The sequence below is a fragment of the Carcharhinus amblyrhynchos genome, chromosome 7 (genome assembly GCF_965287045.1).
Source record: "Carcharhinus amblyrhynchos chromosome 7, sCarAmb.v2.hapA, whole genome shotgun sequence".
NCBI lineage: Eukaryota > Metazoa > Chordata > Chondrichthyes > Carcharhiniformes > Carcharhinidae > Carcharhinus > Carcharhinus amblyrhynchos.
The window spans coordinates 62,340,471-62,363,844 of NC_137330.1; the positions used below are offsets into that span (position 1 = coordinate 62,340,471).

The window sequence follows — 23,374 nt, forward strand, 5'->3', positions numbered from 1 at the left end:
ACCTTAAACCTATGCCTTCTAGTTTTAGACTCCCCTACCTTTGGGAAAAGATATTGACTATCTAGCTAATTTGTGCCCCTCATTATTTTACAGACCTCTGTAAGATCACCCCTCAGTCCCCTACGCTCCAGAGAAAAAAATCCCAGTCTAACCTGCCTCTCCTTATAATTCAATCCATCAAGTCCCAGTAGCATCCTAGTAAATCTTTTCTGCACTCTTCCTAGTTTAATAACATCCTTTTTATAATAGGGTGACCAGAACTGTACATAGTATTCCAAGTGCGGCCTTACCAATGTCTTGTACAACCAAGAATGCCGAATGCCTTCTTCACCACTCTGTCCACCTGTGATTCCACTTACAAGGAGCAATGAACATGTACCCCTAGATCTCTTTGTTCTGTAACTCTCCCCAACGCCCTACCATTAACTGAGTAAGTAGTGCCCTAGTTCAGTCTACCAAAATACATTACCTTGCATTTGTCTGAATTAAACTCCATCTGCCATTTCTCAGCCCACTGGCCCAACTGATCAAGATCGTGTTGCAATTGGAGAGAACTTTCTTCACTGTCCACTATGCTACCAATCTTAGTGTCATCTGCAAACTTACTAACCATGACTCCTATATTCTCATCCAAATCATTAATATAAATGACAAATAACAGTGGACCCAGCACTGATCCCTGAGGCACACTGCTGGTCACAGGCCTCCAGTTTGTAAAACAACTCTTTACAATCACCCTCTGGTTTCTGTCAAGAAGCCAATTTTGTATCCATTTACATACCTCACCCTGAATCCCATGAGATTTAACCTTATGCAACAACCTTGTCAAAGGCCTTGCTAAAGTCCATGTAGACAACATCAACTGCACTGTCCTCATCTACCTTCTTGGTTACCTTTTCAAAACACTCAATTAAATTTGTGAGGCATGATTTTCCATTCACAAAGCAATGCTGACTGTCCCTAATCAATCCTTGCGTCTCTAAATGCTTGTAGATCCTGTCTCTCAAAACACCTTCCAACAATTTAGCCACCACAGATGCAAGGTTAACTGGCCTGTAGTTCCCAGGCTTTTCCTGCAGCCCTTTTTAAACAAAGGCACAACATTTGCAACTCTCCAATCTTCAGGCACTCACCTGTGACTATTGAAGATGCAAATATCTCAGCTAGGGGACCTGCAATTTCTTCCCTAGCCTCCCACAACGTCCTGGGATACTCTTCATCAGGTCCCAGGGTTTTATCTAACTTGATGCGGTTTTAGACGTCCAGCACTTCCTTTTCTATAATATGTACACTCCTCAGACATCACTAGTTATTTCCCAAAGTTCCCTAACATCCATGCTTTTCTCAACTGTCCCATTGTTTATCCTCTATGGCGTCTCGACTAGACAGGGTGGTGGAGGGGGGATTTGGCACATTTGCCTTCATCGGTTAGAGCACTCAGTACAGGAGTTGGGACGTTATGTTACAACTGTACAAGACATTGGTATGGGTACATTTGGAGTACTGCGTACAATTCTGGTCATCTTGCTATTGGAAAGATGTTACTAAACTGGAAACTGAAAAGGTACAATAAAAGATTTACAAGGATGTAACTGGGACTGTAAGGCTTGAATTATAAGGAGAGGCTGGATAGGGGCTGGTGGTACCTTTTTCCCTGGAGCATACGAGGATACGTGGTAACCTTATAGAGATTTATAAAATCATGAGGGGCACAGATAAGGTGTAAAGCCATGGTCTTTTCCCCAGGGTAGGGGAATCCAAAGCTGGGGGGCAGAAGTTTAAGGTAAGAGGGAAAAGATTTGAAAAAGACCTCCGGAGCGACTTTTTCACAAAGAGAGGTGCGTATATTGAATGAGCTGCCAGAGGAGGTTGTAGAGACGAGTAAAATTACAACATTTAAAAGACATTTGGATAGGTACATGGATAGGAAAGGTTCAGAGGGATAAATTCAGCCAAATGCTAGCAAAAGGGACTAGTTCAGTTTAGGAAACCTGGTCACATGGACAAGTTAGGGCCTGGGTCGCTGCAGACTTGATGGGCCGAATGACCTCCTTCTGCACTGTAGGGATTCTACATTTCTGCAGTTTCTGCACTCTGACCTTTGTGACTGCTCAGATCTTTTGACACTGACTGTCTCTCAGTATAATCCGTCTCTTGGTCTGTTTTGCCGTACATGGGCTCCAACCATTGTTTAACAATTTCTGTACATCAACAACACAATTATCACTTTCTTTAGTGTCAATTCCTCATCCTTCAGTAGACTTGCTCTCACTGAGAGGTGTCTCACACTTAGGACCAAGCTATCTTTAATCAGATCATCTTTTAGCTGTGTAAATTCACATGATTTGACTAGCTGCATTACTGCCTTGACATACTGTTTAGTGATCTCATTTTTCCTCTGAACTCCAGTGTTGAACACATTGTTCATCTGTAAAATCCATTTGGGATTCAAAAGGTTTTAAAAATCTTCGTTGTCTTTTTTTTTGCCTAATGGTTAGATTTAGGGTGGTATACACTCTGTAGCAGAGCCTCCTAGAACATTAACAGTGTCGCTATTGTTATCAGTTCAGGGTTGTTGACCACAATTTTACTGCCCTGCCTGCTATGGGAATCGGAGCAAGCAAGGGGCAGACAGCGGGAAGGTCCATCGACCTCGGGTGGATTTTACAGTTTCAAGATAACCAAGGCCTCAATATCCCGCCGATTAATCAAGTCTGTTGCAATCTCATAGTTTTGACATTGCAACTCGAAATTCTGCCAGTTTTAACATGCCTCATTTTTCAATTGGCTTGGATATGGAATTGGGAAATTTACTGAAATACTTTCTACTCGCACAGTAATTTACTTGTGTTTCCCTTTTCTCTACAGCCAGTGCCTTCACTTGCAGCCTTTATCTGTGTTTCCTTTTTCTCTACAGCTGGTGCCTTCACTTGCAGCCTGTGTGTTTTTCTTTTATCTTACAGCCCTCATCTGTTTTCCTTTGCTCTTTTCAGCAGCCTGTTTGCAGAATTTAGAACCTGTGTTTTCAGGATCTTCACCACTCCTTTTGCAAGCTTCAAAACTCTATTTTTTGCCACTTTCCGACACTATGCTATAAGGATTGCAGTCTTCATTACCGCACTGTTGCATGAGTCATTTGTTGAACTGATTTTAAGGTGTCTACCTCCAGAAACAAAGTCTCATAAGTCTCGGATTCTTTGTACACAACAGTGAAATCTGCTGAGCATTCAATATCTGGAGATGCCGGTGTTGGACTGGAGTAAAACAGAAAGAAATCCCACAACACCAGCTTAAAGTCCAAACGCTCCCAGCCACCTGACGATGGGACAACCTGTCCCAAAAGCTTGCGGCTTTTGCTACAAATAAACCTGTTTGGACTTTAAGCTGGTGTTGTGGGATTTCTTTCTGATCATTCAATATTGACAGATGTTTGCTTAAAATCTACACGCTAAGTATTAATACAACATCTCAACTCTACAAATTACATGTGGTCAGTCCAATATGATGCTCCATATTCTCCCTTACCTTTATTTTCATTTTGCCAGTTAATCTTATTTGTAACAACAGATTCCTGCTTTATCCTTGGATGCTTAATTGGCCTTCCAGCTCTAGGAGAGGAGACAAGGTTAAAATAGTTTATTTTCTCAAGACTTATACGATACTAAGAGTAAAATCTGTCCATCATGCTACAATAATAAGGGCAGAAAAAAAAATTATCTATTCAATCATGCGAGCTGGGTTACTTACTCATCAAATTCAAAGTTACCATTCTGGTCACTATCCCGAGCAAAATCATTAACCTGTCCTTTGAAATTCTTTTACGTTTTTGCTTGAAATAATGAATGCAGAAAACCCCAACTTTCACAGGATGAATATCACTGACAAGCAAATGCTTCCCTTAAGCTACATGCCTGTGGTACAACCTGAAATTTTTGACACAAGCAGTGCACATCAGTCCCTTCAAGGTACCGCATGTGCAAAGTCAGGCCAAACACTTAAACAAATTGTCTACGTACTCCAAAAAAAGATGAGAGTGCGCGCTTTGTTGAAAAGTGACTATCCCTAATTACTTTTGAGGTGGTGTTGGTGAGTTACCTTCTTGAACCAACACAGTCTGTGTGGCATTGGTAGTCCCGCAGTTGTTAGGAAAGGAGGTTTTGGATTTCAACCCAGCAACAAAGAAATAGCAACATATTTCCAAGTCAGGATGATTTGTAACTTGGATTATAAGGTGTTGGTGTTCCCATTAGCCTGCTTGCCTTTTCTTTATGAACATACGAACAAGGAGCTGGAGCAGGCAATTCAGCCCCTGAACCCCTCAGCCATTCATAAAGGTTACAACTGATCTGATAGTAACTTCAAATTTGCACTTCGCTTACTCCCGGTAACCAATCACCCCTTGCTTGCCAAGTATCTATTCACTTCTGCCTTAAAAATATTCAAAGATTCTGCTCGCACAATATTTACAGGAAGAGTGCTTCAAAGACTCATGACCATCTATGCTTCATCTGTTTTAAATGGGTGGCTCCTTATTTTTAAAACAATGGCCCACAATATTCTCCCACTAAAGAAACACACACTCCACACCCATCCTATCAAGTCCTCTCAGGATGAAATCAATAGACCTAGGAGTTCAACCCTATGAAGACTCCTTAGGATTTTGTATGTTTCAACCAAGTCACATTTTATTCTTTTGAACTCCAGAAGAATATACAAGCCTAGCCTAACCTTTCCTCATAAGATACCAACCCACTTCAGGTATTAGTCTGGCAAACCTTCTGTGAATTGCATGCAACGCAATTACATCTTTCCTTAAATGTGACCAATACTGTATGCAGTACTCCAAAATGTGGTCACACTTGTGTCTTGTACAATTGAAGCATTACCTCTCAACTTCTGTACTCCATTCTCTTCACAATAAATGATAACATTTTAGTTTTCCTAAATACTTGTTACATCTCCAAGCTAGCCTTTTGTAATGCATACACTAGGACACCCCAATTCCTCTGAATCCCAGAGCTCTGCAATCTCTCACAATTTACATAAAATGTTTCTTCTTTATTATTCTTCCCACCAAAATGGACAATTTCATATTTTCCCACATAATACTCCATTTGCCAAATCTTTCACCACTCAGTTAACCTATCTATATCTTTTTGTAGCCACCTTATGTCCTTTTTGCAACTTAATTTCCTACCTATTTTTGTGTCTTCGGCAAATTTGGAAACCATCCCTTCATCCAAGTCATTTATATAAATTGTAAACAATTGAGGACCCTGCACTGATCCCTGTGACACACCACTCATTACATCTTGCCAACTAGAAAATGACCCATTTATGCCTTCTCTCTGCTTCCTGTAAGACAGCCAATCTTTTATCCATGATACTCCCTAAAATTTGAGCTTTTATTTTCCACTATAATCTTTGATATGGCACATGATCAAAAGCCTTCTGGAATTCTAAGTAACTCTGCTGGTTTTCATTATCTATAGCACGTTACTTCCTGAAATAACTCCAATCAGTTGGTTCAGCATGATTTCTCTTTCACAAAACCATACTGACACAGCCTGATTACCTCGAGGTTATCCAAAGCCCAACTATAACTTCTTTAATAATGACTTTCAACATTTTCTCTACAAGTTTAAAAAAAAAATCGGTGAAATGGAATATAGTAATAAAAAATTAAATAAAGATAACAACAGAAAATAAGCCTCTTGACCACTTAATAAGTAAGTCATATTTTTCACCAGCGGCAACTGAATAAACAAATTTGGCCAAACGTTCTAACACAAAAGGCATTTCACAGAACGAGAACTTCCTGTTGACAGTACAGAATTTTAAAAAAATTATAAGGTCAAAAGGTCAGCTACTTATGCCATATGGATGCCTACATTCCTGGATAGAATTAACAGTGGGGAAAGAAGAACTTCAAAAATACAGAAGGATTCAGGCAATTACAGATCACACTTAATAACCTTGGTTGGGTTAAGGCATATCAAAACAGTCTCCAAACAAACAGAACAAGGATGAACTTCTGTCATTGAAAAGAAATACTAGTTGCTACAGAAACTGTAGTTGGTGAGCTCATCACGACCAGACAAATACAAACAGAGTTCTTGTGCGTCACTTAGTTTTTAGAAATAATGTATTATTTTCTTGTATAAAAAATACCATATGTCATGCAGATTAAGATTAGAGGCTGGATTCTGCCAGCTCACAAAAGTAGGCTTTTTGCTGGCTGGAACCTCATCAGCTAGGCCACCTGCTAGGTGGCCAACTAAGTGCCCAATTAAAGGCCACTTGCTGTCTGTCAGCACTGTACAGGTATCAGGTGGACTGCCAGATGGAAACCAGCAGGGTACAGAGCAGGGATGTTCATTTATGGCCACTCCACGAGCCACAGAGGATCCCACTGGCAGCTACAGCACAGAACCTGCTAGCATGATAATGTCTGTAGAGATCAATAAGAGGAATTCAAAATCTCAATTGACAGCTGAAAGAATGATGGGTCAAGGTTTCACGTTTTAAAACTTTTACTGTAATAAATAACAACTAAACGCTAATCTTCACTATTTTGTGTTTGTAGATAACCTATAAAGTTAAAGTTAATTTATTAGTCATAAGTAAGATTTAACACTGCAATGAAGTTAATGTGAAATTCCCCCAGTCACCATACTCCAGCACCTGTTCAGGTACACCGAGGGAGAATTTAGCATGGCCAATGCTCTTAACCAGCACATCTTTCGGACTGTGGGAGGAAACTGAAGCGCCCAGAGGAAACCCACGCAGACATGGAGAGAACATGCAAACTCCACACAGATAGTGACCCAAGCTGAGAATCGAATCCAGGTCCCTGGTGCTGTGAGACAGCAGTACTAACCACTGTGCCATCTGCCTTTTTAAACTATGGAAGAGAGTATCCCAATTTAACTTTTAACATGATTGAAAATCTCTCACTACAGTTATATATTACACTGTCCCCTAGTGGACACTGCATTTGATAGTAACTAGCCTAAAATTCTCAGCTCCGAATGGCTTTTCTTCTTCTTTTGTTTTCCTAGCTAGGTAACTTCTAATCACAGAACTGCCTTTCATTGTGAGTGTAATGCCATACATCCCTCCTCTGGCTCAAAGCCAAGTAAATCTTGCAGCCTTGTTTAAATCCTGACAAAATGAATCTTCAATCTGAACACAAGCTCCCACTCATTCTAGGCAGTAAAAGATAAATTTAGTTTTTTCTCTGCTTAAGGTGGAGGTCTGAATGATTTCTTCTTTATCTCACAGGACTGTGCAAAAGCAAACTGCATAAATATAAAAGCAAATTACTGCAGATGCTGGAATCTGGAACAAAAACATATGGAAAATCTCAGCAGGTGGCAGCATGGTGGCACAGTAGTTAGCACTGCTGCCACACAGCGCTGGGGACCCGGGTTCAATTCCAGCCTCAGGTCACTGTCTGTGTGGAGTTTGCACATTCTCCCTGTGTCTATGTGGGTTTCTTCCAGGTGCTCCAGTTTCCTCCCAGAGTCCAAACATGTGCTGTTAGGTTGATTAGCCATATTAAACTGTCCCTAGTGTCAGAGGATTGGCAGAGTAAATATGTAGGGTTACGGGAATAGGGCTTAGGTGGAATTGTGTTCAGTGTAGACTTAATTGGCTGAATGGCCTCCTTCTGCACTGTACAAATTATATGAGGTCTGACAGCATCTGTGGGGAGAGAACAGAGCAATTGTTGCTTCGAGGCTGGATGACTCTGTCAGAGCTCTGTCAAAGCATTAGCTCTGTTCTCTCTCTACAGACTACTGCAGTCTGTGGAATTCTTGGTTTTGCAGGGAAGCCTGTAACCTGATTCCAAAATGGCTTTTTTATTGTATTATTCTTTTATTTTTGTTGTATTTTGTATACTGACTTATATTGTTTTTATTGTTTGACCCTTTTACCCAATAATAAACATTAGTTTTATATTGGAATAGAAATGCTAAACAGTTATCTTTGATCCCGATTCCAGTTCATCTTATAACTGAATACATAATTTACAACTTAATGTCTATATCTCCTTTGAGAGACTCGGGGCATACTCACGGTATATCCAGACTGTGCTTATTATCTCCAAGCATAAATATCTAGCACCTGCTTTTCAGTTAAACAATCTGCACGTGCTTTGACCTCTAAACAAACAAACTACCCAGACCTACTCTCAGGCACACTTCAAGTCACATGGCCCACTTCAGTTATCCTAAATTTAAAGTCTTGAAATGTAATCTCGTTCACCAAAATCTACATAAGAAAGCCTAACTGTAACATGAGGAGCAGCCCTTTAAAACAGGAGGCACATCATCACACTCCTGTTATCCTCAAGTGCAAAAAAACACCACGCCCTGCTCACTTGGCTCTCTCTCCTATAACTTCTAGTTAACTTCCCACTCTTGTCCACCTCTCACTATTATCTTTGACTCAATGATGTCAGAGCAGAGTCAGTTGTTACGGGAGTGAGTGGTGATAAGGGACTATGGGAGTGAGAGGTGAACTAGGGCTGACTGAAGTGGGGCACAGTGAAGGGACCGGGGTGAACGGCATTGGGGAAGGAGGTAAACTGCAATAAATACTTACCTTGTAAATATTGAACTTTTTACATGCTTACAAAGTAATGTTGAATCAACTGTTCATGTTAGCTCCTTCCCAAATCCCACAGCTGTTCACTTGAATTGAAGTCTCAAGGAGGTGTACCTTCAGTTCAGGGCAACAAAGGGGGCGCGACTCTGGTGCAACTATGCCTCACCACTATACCTCTCTATTCACCTCAGTGATTGATCCTTAATACAGCTGGGGTAGGAGGTTCCCACTGCAGCTGACAAAAAGGTAAAAATAAGTTTAAAAATGTAGTCAGTGGTATAAGCCACAGGCTTGCCGCTAACATGGGTCGAGACAAAATATTAGAAAAGTTTGATTTGATTTGTCACATGTATTAATATACTACCAAAAGTATTGTTTCTTGCGCTATACAGACAAAGCATACCATTCATAGAAAAGGAGCAGAATATACTCTATAGCTAGTGTGTAGGGAAAGAGCAACTTAAAATGAGGTAGGTCCATTCAAAAGTCTGATGGCAGCAGGGAGGAAGTTGTTTTGGGGTCAGTTGGTACGCGCCCTCCAGCTTTTGTATCTTTTTTCCGACAGGAGGAGGTGCAAGCGAGAATGTCTGAGGTACGTGGAGTTCTTGTTATGTTGGCTGCTTTTCTGAGACAGCGGGAAATGTAGGCAGAGTCAATGGATGGGAGGCTGGTTTGTGTGATGGACTGGGCTTGGTCTTGGGCAGAGCAGGAGGCATACCAAACTGTGATACAACAAGAATGCTTTCTATGGTGCATCAGTAAAGGCTGGTGAGAGTCGTAGTGAACATGCCAAATTACCTTAGCCTCCTGAGAAAGTAGAGGCGTTGGCAGGCTTTCTTAACTATAGTGTTAGCATGGAAGGATCAGGACAGGTTGTTGGTGATCTGGACATCTCAAAACTTGAAGCTTTTGACCATTTCCACTTCACCTCCATTGATGTAGACAGGGGCATGTCCTTGACTACGCTTCCTAAAGTCAATGATTATCTCCTTTGTTTTGTTGACATTGAGGAAGAGATTATTGCCGCTGTACCAGTTCACCAGATTCTCTACCTCTTTCCTATACTCCATCTCATCATTGTTTGAGATCTGAGCCACTACGGTGGTGTTGTCAGCAAACTTGAAAATCAAATTGGAGGGAAAGTTGGCCACACAGTCATAGGCATATGAGGAGTACAGTAAGGGTACAGCCTTGTGGGGCACTGATGCTGAGGATGATCGTGGAGGTGGTGTTGAACCTCTGCAATAGGTTCCCAGACGTCCTAACCCTGTTTGCAGTCTGCAGGTTAGGAAGTCTGGGAACCTGTTGCAGAGGGGAGTGGAGCCCCAGGCCCTGTAGTTTGGAGATGAGTTTTGTAGGAATAATGGTATTGAAGGCTGCAGTCAATAAATAGGAGTCTAACATGAGTGTCTTTGTTATCCAGGTGTTCCAGGGTTCAGTGTAGGGTCAAGGAGATGGTATCTGATGTGGACCTGCTGGGACGGTCAGTGAACTGTAGTGCATCCAGGCAATCTGGAAGGGTAGAATTGATTCGTTGCATGACAAGCCTTTTGAACCATTTCATAATGATGGATGTCAGAGCCACTAGGTTATAGTCATTAAAGAAAGCTGCCTGGCTTTTTTTTGGTACAGGGATAATGTTTGTCTTCTTGAAGCAGATAGGGACCTCAGATTGGTGTAAATACCCCGGCCAGCTGGTCCATTCAGGATCTGAATACTCGCCTGGGTACCCCATCCAGGCCAGCTACTTTCCATAGATTGACTTTCGAGAAGGCCGTTTTGACGTCTGCATTGGTGATCCCAGATATCGGTTCGACCAAGGCTTCCAGGGCGGAAGGTGTGCTCTCGCTGATCTCTTGCTCAAAATGGGCATAGAAAGCGCTGACTTCATCGGGGAAGGGTGCCTTGGTGCCAGCAATTCTACATGCCTTCACCTTGTAGCCTGTTATGCCTTGCAGCCCTTGTCAAAGTCGATAGGGATCCGTGTGGTTTGCCTGGGACTCTAGCTTGGTCCAGTACTGTGATGAGAGCTGTGTTAGGTTGTATACAATTCAGCAGAGAGTCATAGGGTTTTACAGCATGGAAACTGGTCCTTCGGTCCAACTTGCCCATTTCTTTAAACCCCTAAGCTAGTCCCAATTGCCCGCAAATAGCCCATATCCCTCCATACCCATCTTCGCCATGTAGCTGCCTAAATGCTTTTTAAAAGACAAAATTGTGCCCACCACTACTACTACCTCTGGCAGCTTGTTCCAGACACCCACCACCCTGCGTATGAAAAAATTGCCCCTCTGGACCCTTTTGGATTTCTCCCCCCTCACCTTAAATCTATGCCCTCTAGTTTTAGACTCCCCTACCTTTGGGAAAAGATGTTAACTATCCAGCTGATCTATGCCCCTTATTATTTGATAGACTTCGATAAGATCACCCCTCAGCCTTCTAAGCTCCAGAGGAAAAAGTCCCAGTTTATCCAGCCTCTCCTTATAACTCAAACCATCAAGTCCCGGTAGCATCCTTGCAAATCTTTTCTGCACTCTTTCTAGTTTAATAATATCCTTTCAGTAATATGGTGGCCAGAACTGTACACAGTACAGCATGCAAACACACTGACAGTAGATAAAACTAGCTAATACCAGTGTATTTTGATGGGATGGCAGGTTGTGACATAAACCATCTAGGAACTAGAATAATTGCTCCTCATTTGTTTCACTCAGCTTTTTAATGAAAAAGACTGGCAGTAGTGTGCTGAGAAACCACTGTTGTTTCTGATACTATAACACTATGTAGTGTATATACTACAACTTGTTTTTTTTTTAAACCTCTCATTCAACTTCTTTGTCCAATGTAGCTCTTTTTCTGTATTGTCAACATTCTTCACTCTTCTACCCACTTGTCAACCTTTGAAGGCACTGACTGCTTACTGTGATAAAGTGCCACTTTTCATGCATTAGTCCAATCAGCAAAGTGTAAATATGTCATTCAAACACAACGTGTCACAACTATGTCCAATGGTGGTACAGACTCCTGCAAGGCTATCTTGATAATTATTAGGAGTTAGAAATTTGGCTGATGTTCTCCTTCCTCACCCAGAATGGTAACTTAGTGGCCATACTGCTGGGTATTGAACATGCCACTTTTATAGGCCGTACAGACGAGATTTTCAAAGCCGCTTTATCACTCTCATTTTAAACATCAAGGTTAAAATAACATTCATTGGAAATTCCAACTAATGGCTCAGCTGTGCATTGGATAAATTGGCTAAACCACTGTGGGAACTTTATCTTAATCTACTGACAATTACTTAAGACCTCAGCAATTGGGGGTTGTTTTTTTCTGCTATACTCCTGAACAATTAACACGGGCAGTTTTAGGAATGTGTCAGTAAATATAGCAGAATCAAAATGACTCATTTTAAATGTTCTTTATGAGCACCAGTAAGTTTATTTTTCTAACATTATGTAATTTGTGGTAACCATCAAATCTAGGATCATATTGTCATATTATTTCAAAATCAGGTATTTCTCAGGTTTTCCTTCTGGTAGTCTGAATGTGCAGTTAATTTTAATTGTTCTCCAAAATTACAAGCCACATTAAAGCAGAATTGGAGTTAGCTTCCATCAAATGCACTGCTACTTTTCTTTGGATTTCCATATTAATACAAATATAATCTGAAATCATTTACCCTAAACTTTCATGTTCAAGTTTCACATTAAATGGTGAAAACAAATACAAACTCCATCAGATTGATGCCATAAAATGGTTTTTCCATCTGTCATCTTTGCCTATTGTCTTTGTAGTATTATGGTACAGTGACAAGTCTCACAACACCAGGTTAAAGTCCAACAGCTTTATTTGGTGTCACGAGCTTTTGGACTGCCACTCCTCCATCAGGTGAGTGAAGGAGCTGATGAAGGGCAGTGCTCCAAAAGCTCATGATGCCAAATAAACCTGTTGGACTTTAGTCTGGTGTTGTGAAACTTCTTAATGTGCCCCCTCCAATCCAATGCTGGCATCTCCACATCTTGGATTACAGTGCTACTACTAAGCACCATTTAACAGTATGGGTTCATTTGCAGTGGCTCAGTGATGAAATCCTGAGACTTCTATGTTTAAATATGAACTGTTTATTGTTAATCTTTAACTATTTCAGTTTAGCTCTTGATGCAAATATTTTTCCGTAGACCAACTTCATTTAGGTTTTCAACATTTTGCTTCTTTTGAATTACGTCAGATAAGCTTTCCTTCAGTTGTAGCTATCTGCTCACTCTGTACTGCCATCTCCCTCACTCTGGAGTCACTTGGCTCCCTCTGAGGTTTTCTGATATTCTAGCTGCCCTTGCTTTGGGATCTTTTGTTGCCACCAGTGCTTTGTTGGGAGTTGTCCACTCTCTGTGGTCTCTTGTTGCCCTCAATGATTTATTTGGAATTGTCCTCTCTCTGGGTTTCTTCTAATTTTCTGTACATGGCCTTTTCCTTCATACAGTTGCAGTTTCAAATATTGTTGTCTCTTTAAGTTCTCTTGTACAGTAGCTTTATTTCTCCACTAAGATTGTCTTGTAGTCTCCTTGTCGGATTCTCTCTGTGATTTCCTTGTAATTTTCTGATTGTGGCATGTTCCTTAAGCCATCAGCCACTTCATTCCCTATTCTCTCCCCATTAACTTACTCATCCAGATGTCTCTTAAATGATGGTAATGTGCCTGCTTCCACCTCTGGTAGTAAGTTCCAGGCACCCACCACTCTCTGCATGAAAGATTTCCCCCGCATAAAGAACAAAGAAAGGTACAGCATAGGAACAGGGCCTTCAAGCCTGCGCCGATTATGATGCCTACTTAAAGCCGTATGCACTTACGGAATCCTTTTCCTTCCATATCCATCCTATTCATGTATTCGTCTAGTTGTCCTTTAAATGTCGCTATCTTACCTCTCCTACCGCCTCCCTGGGCTGTGCGTTCCAGACATTCAGCACCCTCTGTGTAAAAAAAATTGCCTTGCACATTCCCCAGGCAGCTTAAACCTATGTCCCTCGTACTCGACTTTTCTACCTTAGAAAAGAGCATCTGACTATCCACTCTGACCATGCCACTCAACCTTACAAACCTCAATCAGGTCACCCCTCAACCTCCATCATTCCAGTGAGAATAAACCAAATATATCCAATCTCTCCTCATAGCTAATACCCTCCAGATCAGGCAACATCCTGGTAAACCTCATCTGTACCCCCTCCAAAGTAGCGGCATCTCTCTGGCAGTGTGGATACCAGAATTGTACACAATATTCTAAAAGAGGCCTAACTAAGGTTCTGTATAGCTGCAGCATGACCAGTGAATTTTTATACTCAATCCCCCTATCAATGAAGGTAAGTATGCTAAATAACGACTTCTCCCTTAAACTTCCCCCTCCCATCTTGAACCTGTGTCCCCTTGATACTTTCATCCTGGGAAAAAAAACCTCTGACTATTGACCTCGTCTATGCCTCTCATATTTTTGTAGACCGTTATCAGGTCTCCCCTCAACCTCCGTCTTTCCAATAAAAACAATCCTAGTTTATTCAACCAATCCTCACAGTCAATATCCTGGTGAATCTTCTTTGCACTCTCTCCAAAGCTTCCATGTCCTTCTGGTGCTGAGGCAACCAGCACTGTACACAATACTCCAAATGCTTCCTAACCAAGGTTTTATATAGTTGCATACCAAGTCATATGAGCAAAAGCTTTTCACCCAGCTAAAGAAGCAGCTGTTTGATCTCAGTATGTAAAAACTTTCCAATCTGTCAATTGCTCAGCTTGGTCAATTCCTGTTGTCCTCGTGTCTTTTTCAATCTGGAAAGCTTCAGACAGCCCAGACAGGAAGTTAAAGCTAGAATTCAAGGTTAAAAATGTGATCAATTGCTTTTTAGCATTTGTTAATTACATACTTGCCAGGTCCATGGGGTTTTCCCCCACATACTGACTGAGTTAAATGTGGAATTCAGTTGCTAGCTTCATGAAATACCAGTTTATTTTGCTTCCTTACTCTTCTGGACACACTAACATCTGCACACCCTGGCAACTTAAAATCTTCCTGGTGCTATTTATAATAGAGTATGGAAGATCTATGGATTTGTTACAGTCTATATTCAACAGGATTTACCAGCATATCTCACAAGCAGCTCTGAATAAAACCGTATAATGAATATTAATACTTATGAAATATAGTCTGACCATTTTTCATACAGTAAATTATGAGCCAGACCCACCGGTGTTTCAAATCTTCACATATTCAATTTATTGGCAACCAAATTCATTAGTAGTTTGTGAAAGTGACAATCAAATCAGAATGAATAGCAATTACTTTATTAACTAAATCAGCATGGCAACAAATCCTTTCAATTTGCTCTTTCTTTCTGCAATCAGGGTTTTAAGATAATTTATAGTGAGGAGCACTTTATGTGGATGAGATTGGTCTTGTATTTTAGTCACTTACTAAATTTTGATCAGAGTAGCAAAGTGTGCAGAGCAAATAATGGAGCATCATCTAGGTGTCATCTCAGCAACACTGGACATCTCAGAAGTACTGCATTCCTCAATGAAAAGTGAAAAGTGAAGATAGGGGAACAAAGGTGCCTGTGATATCTATTAACATGGTCCTAGAATATTATTACATCAGCTCATGTACTGAAATGTTAGATCTGCCCCTGAACAAAAGACTACTATGTTTAGTACTAGTTAATATCGATCAGGTACAGTACACAGTTTATAAACTGAGTACCATCTCCTACTCCCTCAACTCTCTGGATTTTGAATGATTTTCAGTTGCTGGTTCTCTGGTTCATGGTATTGTAGCATAGAGATATATTTTACTCAGAATATGGTATCACCACAGATGTGGATCCATTAAAATGAAATCAAAAACTTAAATTGACGTGAGTCATTCCATTTACTCAATGATTTTTGTTTACAAAACAAATGCGTGAACATCTATAAGCCTTCATATTTCTAACAAAGTCTGCAAAATTCATACCTTATGCTGCTGTGCACTTCAGACCGTGTATGCTGGAGTTTATTTTTAAAAGTAGATAAAGGTAATTCTATATTAGATTAAATAACAAGTAGACACTATTGAATATGTACATATATGATTGCAAAGACTGCACAGGTGTGTCCCCTGTCATGGATGAGATTTTCTAAGATTACACCAAATCTTGCAGTCAGCAATAAAACAAGTAATGTGATCTCGTATTGAGAATTTTATATTCAATATTCATATCACAGTAACTATTTGCACAGGACACTGACCTGGTGTATTTTCTTCCTTTGCTGGCACACACAAGAGATTTTTTGCATGGTGATTCTTCATCAGAGATAGAGTCCTCAGCATTCCTCTCTTCTTGAGCAGCAGCTTCTGAGAGCCAATGGTCTTTTGAGAATTTCCTTTAAATCAAGCAATGCATTTTTAATTTGAATCAATAAACTGTTTTATGCTCATCAAATTAAAGCTTACAGTGCTGTATAAACCCAACATGCCAAATTAGAAGGCTCAATGCAGTTGCCAAATAAATGTTTTGTTAATGTGGAGTAAAATTCCCACTGCTCGAGAAATGGTCTTGGCCAACATTTACTTAATAACATAGCCTATTACACCGGTTAGATATTTTCCTATTGCCATCAGGTTTCCTATGATCACTCTACATGATTGACAATTTGTCCAAATTAGTTCGTTGCCTGTAGGGCCAAGTCAACTAGTAACTGCACAGAGATTGCTTAGACCCATTTTACATTTATCTCGCTGCCTGGGCTTTCAGTTTGATCCAAGAACCAGCAGTGGAAGGCCATTGTTTCACCCAATGCATTACGCTGTCTCTACAATTATTATAGCAAGTAATCCAATAATCCTACAGAATGTTTATCATTAGACAGATTGGGAGACAAAATTAGCAAAAGTACAGAATAAGTTCTTGGAACGTATAAAACAATACGTTCAAGAATGAACAATGAAACAGACTGTTTATGATGACTGTTACAATTTTTTTCTCCATTTATTTTGTACTTCAATCAAGTATATTAATACATAAGACTCTAACTTCGAGGTCCAGTGAATTTAAAGGGTTGAAGGGTGGTTGTGCATCTGTATCCAGTTCTGAAAGAGCATGAACAAGCAACTGCTTAAAAACATACACAATTGGTTTATTAAATGATCTCCACTTGCCAACTGCCTAGCAATCCAAATATCGCTAGTAACTAGGTTACCAGTTACCTTGTTTAGGTCATGGGTGGATCTAATATTATGCAATGAAGCAGGCTTAATTAGGTGATTTTACAGTAAACAATCCCCAGGGAAAGGTAATTACTACAGAATTTCATGTTAAATTTGAATATGCTCTATATGAATATGTATTCATAAAGAATACAAATTCAATATATGAATATGTATTCATACAGAATATATATTCAATATATGAATATTGAATATGTATTCTATAGGTATATAAGGAGCAAAAGGATAGCGAGGGATAAAGTTGGTCCTCTTGAAGACCAGAGTGGTAGACTGTGTATGGAACCAAAAGAGATGGGGGAATACTAAATGGTTTTTTTTTGCATCCGTGTTTACTGAGGAAACGGACATGGAGTCTATGGAAATAGGGCAAACTGGTAGGGAGGTCATGGAACCTTTACAGATTACAGTGGAGGAGGTGCTGGCTGTCTTGAGGCAAATCAGAGTGGATAAATCCCCAGGACCAGAAAGGGTATTCCCACGGACCTTGAGGGAGGCTAGTGTTGAACTTGCAGGGGCCCTGGCAGACGTATTTAAAATGTCAGTATTCACGGGGGAAGTGCGGATGATTGGAGGGTGCCTCACGTTGTTCCGTTGTTTAAAAAAGGTTCCAAAAGAAATCCAGGAAATTATAGGCCAGTAAGTTTGACGTTGGTGGTGGGCAAGTTATTGGAAGGTGTGACAAGGGATAGAATCTACAAATGTTTGAACAGACAGGGACTTATTAGGGAGAGTCAACATGGCTTTGTGCGTGGTAGGTCTCTTAGTGATTTTTGAGGTTACCAGGAAAGTGGATGAAGGGAAGGTGGTGGATGTTGTCTACCTGGATTTCAGCAAGGTCTTTGATAAGGTCCCTCATGGGGAGGTTAGTTAGGAGGGTTCAGTTGCAAGGTATATATGGGGAGGTAGTAAATTGGATTTAGACACTGGCTCCGTGGAAGAAGCCAGAGAGTGGTTGTGGAGGATTTCTTCTGAGTGGAGGTCTGTGACAAGTGGTGTGCCGCAGGGATCAGTGTTGGGTCCATTGTTGTTTGTCATCTATATCAATGATCTGGATGATAATGTGGTAAACTGGATCAGCAAATTTGCTGATGATACTAAGATTGGAGGTGTAGTAGACAGTGAGGAAGCTTTTCAAAGCTTGCAGAGGGATTTGGACCAACTAGAAAAGTGGGCTGAAAAATGGCAAATGGACTTTAACGCAGACAAGTGAGACATATTGCACTTTGGAAGGACAAACCAAAGTAGAACATACAGGGTTAATGGTAGGACTCTGAAGAGTGCAGTTGAACAGAGGGATCTGGGAATACAGGTACAGAATTCCCTAAAAGCGACGTCACAGGGGTTGGGTTGCTTGGCCTTTATAAATCGGAGTATTGAGTATAAAAGTTGGAGTGTTATGGTAAGGTTGTATAAAGCATTGGTGAGGCCGAATTTAGAGTATCGTGTACAGTTTTGGTCACCTAGTTACAGGAAGGATGTAATAAGGTTGAAAGAGTGCAGAGAAGGTTTACAAGGATGTTGCCAGGATTTGAGAAGCTGAGTTACAGAGAGAGATAGAATAGGTTAGTACTTTATTCCCTGGAACGTAGAAGAATGAGGGGAGATTGATGGAGGTGTATAAGATTTTAATGGGTATAGAGTGAATGCAAGCAGGCTTTTTCCACTGCGGCTAGAAGAGAAAAAAAAACAGAGGGCATGGGTTAAGGGTGAAAGGAGAAAAGTTTAAAACGGAATACAAGGGGGAGATTCTTCATGCAGAGAGTGGTGGGAGTGTGGAATGAGCTGCCAGATAAAGTGGTAAACGTGGGGTCATTTTTAACTTTTAAGAAAAACTTGTTCATGGATGAGATGGATGTGGAGGGATATGGTCCAAGTGCAGGTCAGTGGGACGAGGCAAAAAATGGTTCGGCACAGACAAGAAGGGCCAAAAGGCCTGTTTCTGAGCTGTAATTTTCTATGGCTCTATGTTGAGGTTAAGTCTGAAATTAAGGTCTTAAGATTTAAATAAAGCCAATTGTAAGGGTGCAAGAGCCAGGTTGGCTGAAGTATATTGGAAAATTAGATTAAAAATGAGAAAGGAATAGAAAATATCGAAAGTAATAATTCAGTGGTCAAAGAATATACATTTCCTGGAGGAATTAAAATGATCTCTAGGAAGTGGTACAAACTTGGCTAGCATTAGATGAAAGCAAGAGGTTTACAATGTTGTCAAAAACTAAACATCAAGATTTTGTTTTGGGAGGGGTGGGTTAAAAATCAGCAAAGGATGCTCAAGGAAATTATAAAGAGGGAGAAGCTAGAATGAGAATAAACTGAGAAATATATTTTAAAAATGATATGCAAAAAGGGAGAGATTAGTGAAAGTAAACATGGATCTCCGAGGTACAAACAAAAAAAATTGTGAGAAATAAGATGTCAACCAAATATTTTATGCTAGTCTTCACAATAGAAAACAAACAGCATTTCAGAAATAGCAGAAAACTAAATGTTTAACCAAAGTGAATAAACAAAGTAAACAAAAAAAACTGGAGAAAATAATAGGACTAAAAAAAAATGAAACCCCTGGTCCAGGTAGGCCACATGCAGGGATGTTAAAGTGGGAGCTGAAGAGATGGCAGATACTTTGCTTTCAATCTTCCACAATTCCCTAGATAATGGAACAATTCCTGTGAATTGAAAGGTAGTAGATGTAGCTTGTCTGTTCAAAAGAAAGAGTAAAAACAGGAAACTCTCGGTCAGTTAGTCTGACATTATTAGTAGAGAAAAAGTTAATATCTATTATTAAAGATGTGCCAACAGGGCACTTGAGAACTCAAACATAATTAAACAGAGTCAACATGGTTTTATGAGTGGGAAATTGAACATGACAAATCTATTAAGAATTGTTTCAGGGTGTAACAACAGTTTCTGTTTTCAGTCAGCACCATACAATAAAGTGCTGCACAATGTTAGGATTTATGGGATTAGAGTAATATATTAGCATGGATTGGGAATTGGTTAACAGACAGAAAAGAAAGAAATAAACAGTTCATTTTCAGGATGGCAAGACGCAACTAGTAGAATGCTGAAAGGATCAGTGATTGGCTTCAGTTATTCATAAGCTATATAAATGACTTAAATAAGCCAGAGTATAAAGTAACTAAGTTTACTGAACATACAAAGCTAGGTGAGAATGTAAGCTGAAAGGAAGACAGAAAGGCTAGTTAAATGATTGAGCAAGAATTGTTCTGCCATCTTCAAAGGTTTGTGTACGCATATTGACAGGTCTTTCTTTTTCTGCTTACTCTTTAAAATTATACTATTTAGTTCATATCGTCTCTACTCACCTCACTCTTGCCACCAAAACATATAATTTCGGACTCCTCTGTATTCATCGGTCACATTTCTATGCATTTTATCAGCCTGCTTATGTCTTCCTCAAGTTTAATGCTATCCTCATCATTGACCACTACAATTCCACATTTCATATTATGTACAAACTTTTAAAATATGCCCTTTATGCCCAAGTCCAGGTAATTCACGTATATGGAAAGGAGCAGTGCCCTGAATAATGGGACATCTCATTGTATACATCCCACCAGTCTGAAAATTAAACTGGTGACCACCACTGTTTGCTTTCTGTTTCTGTACCTAAGTCAATTCTGCATCTAAGTAGCCCCTGTCCCTTTAATTTTGATTTTGCTAACAGGTCTATTAAGTGGTACCTTGTCAAAGGGGGAAATTTTCTTCAAAAATGGCACCCTGATCTCTTTGGGGCAAGATTTGCCAGTGTTCTTACACCTTACTTCTGAGAAATGACCCCTGGTTTTAAAGTTTTTCTGGGTGGGGTGGGGTGGGGATGCAGTTGCTAAGAGGAAGCAGAGGGTAGGGATAAATGGTCTTTTCCATATTTGCAAGTTGTGCTCAGTGGAATCCCACAGTGCAAGTGCTGGGGCCTCAATTCTTTACATTTTATATCAATGACTTGGATGAAGGAGTGAAATGTGTGGTTGATGACACAAAGATAGGTAGGAAAGCAAGTTACAAAGAGGACAATAGGAGTCTGCAAAGGGACACAGATAGGTTAAATGAGTGGGCATAAGTTTGGCAGATGGACCTGGGATCAATCCCAACATTGTGCAAGCTCTATACATACAACCACCCATTCTTCTTATGTCTGCATGAGGTTCCTCCAGGTTCTTCCCACAGTCCAAAGATATACAGGTTAGGTGGATTGGCCATGCTAAAATGTGTAGATTAGGAGGATTAGCCATAATAAACGCGCAGGTTACACGGATAGGGCAGAGGGGATAGTTTGGTGGGATGCTCCTTCAGAGATTCGGTGCAGACTTGATGGGCTGAATAGCGTCTTCTGCACTGTATAAATTCTATGGTTCCATGACTCTGCAGTAGAAGGATCTGGGTGTCCTGGTACAAGAACTAGTAAAAGTTTGTAAGCAGGCACAGCAAATGATTAGGAAGGCAAATGGAATGTTATTGTTTATTGGAAGGGGAATGGAACATAACAATAGGGATGTTCTGCTACAGCTACGCAGGGTATTTGTGACACCATATCAATTCACAGAGTCCTCACCCAACAAATACTTGGGATGGGGTGTGAGGGGTATATCTAATGTGGAAAGATTGAATTAGCTGGGCCTGTATCCAATGGAGAGTAGAAGACTGAGGCGATTTATTGAAACATATAAAGATCCTGAAGGAATTTGACAGGGTGAACGCTGAGAGGATGTTTCCCTTTGTGGACAAGACTAGAACTAGGGGAGCTGCAATGAAAACTGAGTGTTGTGAATGCTTGGAACTGTGTTCCCCAGAGAACAGTCTGGGGAAACAGGGTCAATTAACATTTTTAAAGCAAATGTTGATTGATCTTTGACTGAAATGGAGGTTGAAGGATATAGGGATAAGCAGGAATGTGGAGTTGAGGCCACAATCAGATCGACCATGACTTTTTCAAATGGTTGAGCATGCTTGAGGGGCCTAATTCATATAATCATATGTGGCCTTTTGGAACTCCAAGTTCAACACATCTATACTTCCCTTCAATCATTGGTGAGTATTGTGGCACCTTTCTTAAATGCCCTACTTATTTCTTCCTGTATACTTTGACAACAGTGTAACTATTTACATGAAATGCGCAGTGAAAAAAATTCGCAAGCATATTTCAGGAATTTGTCCCTTTGTTATTTACTTTGTTACTATCCTAAAATAATTAAAACTCCCATTATTGCTACTCTGTATTCTTGCACCTTTGTCATTTGCCTACCAATTTTTTCTTCAATTGCCTTCCCAGAACTTTGCGGCCTATCATGAACATTTGGCAGAATAAAGGCTCCTCTTTTGTTTTAAATTCTAACCAAGCGAATTTTGTCTTTATTATATCATGCTTTTCCATTGTTATAGTAGTTAATTTTATTAATCATGCCTACTCTCCTTCCCTATCTTTTCTAAGTACCTTGTTGTCAGGAATATTAATTTCCCAAATCTCCTGTTCTTGATCAAAGTCTGTCATTGACATTATATCAGTCACAACCCATGTGACTTTTTTTTAGTTCACCAACTTTCATCACTGTGCTCCATACATTTAAGTCCAAACACTCCAAAACCATCTTATACTGCTTTGCATTGAACTATCTGACCTTATCCTAAACCACGCTTTGTTCTATTGCTGTATGCAACTTGTTCTCCTATGTTAAAGATTTTAAATAGCCAAAGGATAATGAGCTGGCAAGTCTCCAAATCACATCACGTAGAAACATAGGAGAAAGAGGCAGGCATTTGGCCCTTAGAACCTGCTCCGCCATTCATTATAATCATGGCCAATCACGCTACTCAACAGCCTGATCCCGCTTACCCCCATATCCTTTGATCCCCTTTGTCTCAAGTGTTATATCAAATGCTCCTTGTGCATAATGTGGAATAGATGTGAGAAGCCAGTAACTAGAATTGGAATCTGGATACATGGCAAAATAATGTATTAATGAACACTTTGATTATTAAAGATATGAAAGAAATGTTTTACTGTCACAAAGTTTAAAAAAAGAGTTTTAAATATAGAACAAAGGCACTGACACCCTTTTACAGCAAACTGTCGCTCACAGAAAACATTGTCATGAATTGTGTGTTACTGATTGATCATTGGGCATTAAATAATTAACTAGGAAATAAATCAATCTGACTTCAGAAACAGATGTAATAATTCTTAAAATGCACACTCTTTCAGCCGAGTTTGCATCAATTCCCTGAAAGAGCATCAGGCTAACACACCAGCCCGCCCTATCCTCGTAACTCCACATATTTACCATGACTAATCCCTTTAACCCGCATATCTTTGGACACTAAGGGGCAATTTAACATGACCAATCCACCTAACCTGTACGTCTTTGGACTGCAAGAGAAAACTGGAGCATCCAGAGGAAACCCACGCAGGCACAGAGAGAATGGGTACACAGTCACTCTAAGCTGGAATTGAACCCGAATTCCTGGTGCTGTGAAACAGCAGTGCTAAT

General features: G+C 40.2%; 1 protein-coding gene across 2 annotated transcripts in view; it reads right to left on the minus strand.

The window, feature by feature from the left end:
• The window catches only part of l3mbtl3 (L3MBTL histone methyl-lysine binding protein 3), a 134,197-nt gene that overhangs the window by 26,825 nt on the left and 83,998 nt on the right, over window positions 1–23,374 (minus strand). For both annotated transcript variants that reach the window (XM_080192466.1, XM_080192467.1), the window contains exons 18-19: window positions 15,890–16,024; window positions 3,526–3,608 (exon numbers count right to left, since the gene is read on the minus strand). In XM_080192466.1, the coding sequence (XP_080048592.1) occupies window positions 3,526–3,608; window positions 15,890–16,024 (218 nt within the window). The remainder of the gene's footprint in view (window positions 1–3,525; window positions 3,609–15,889; window positions 16,025–23,374) is intronic.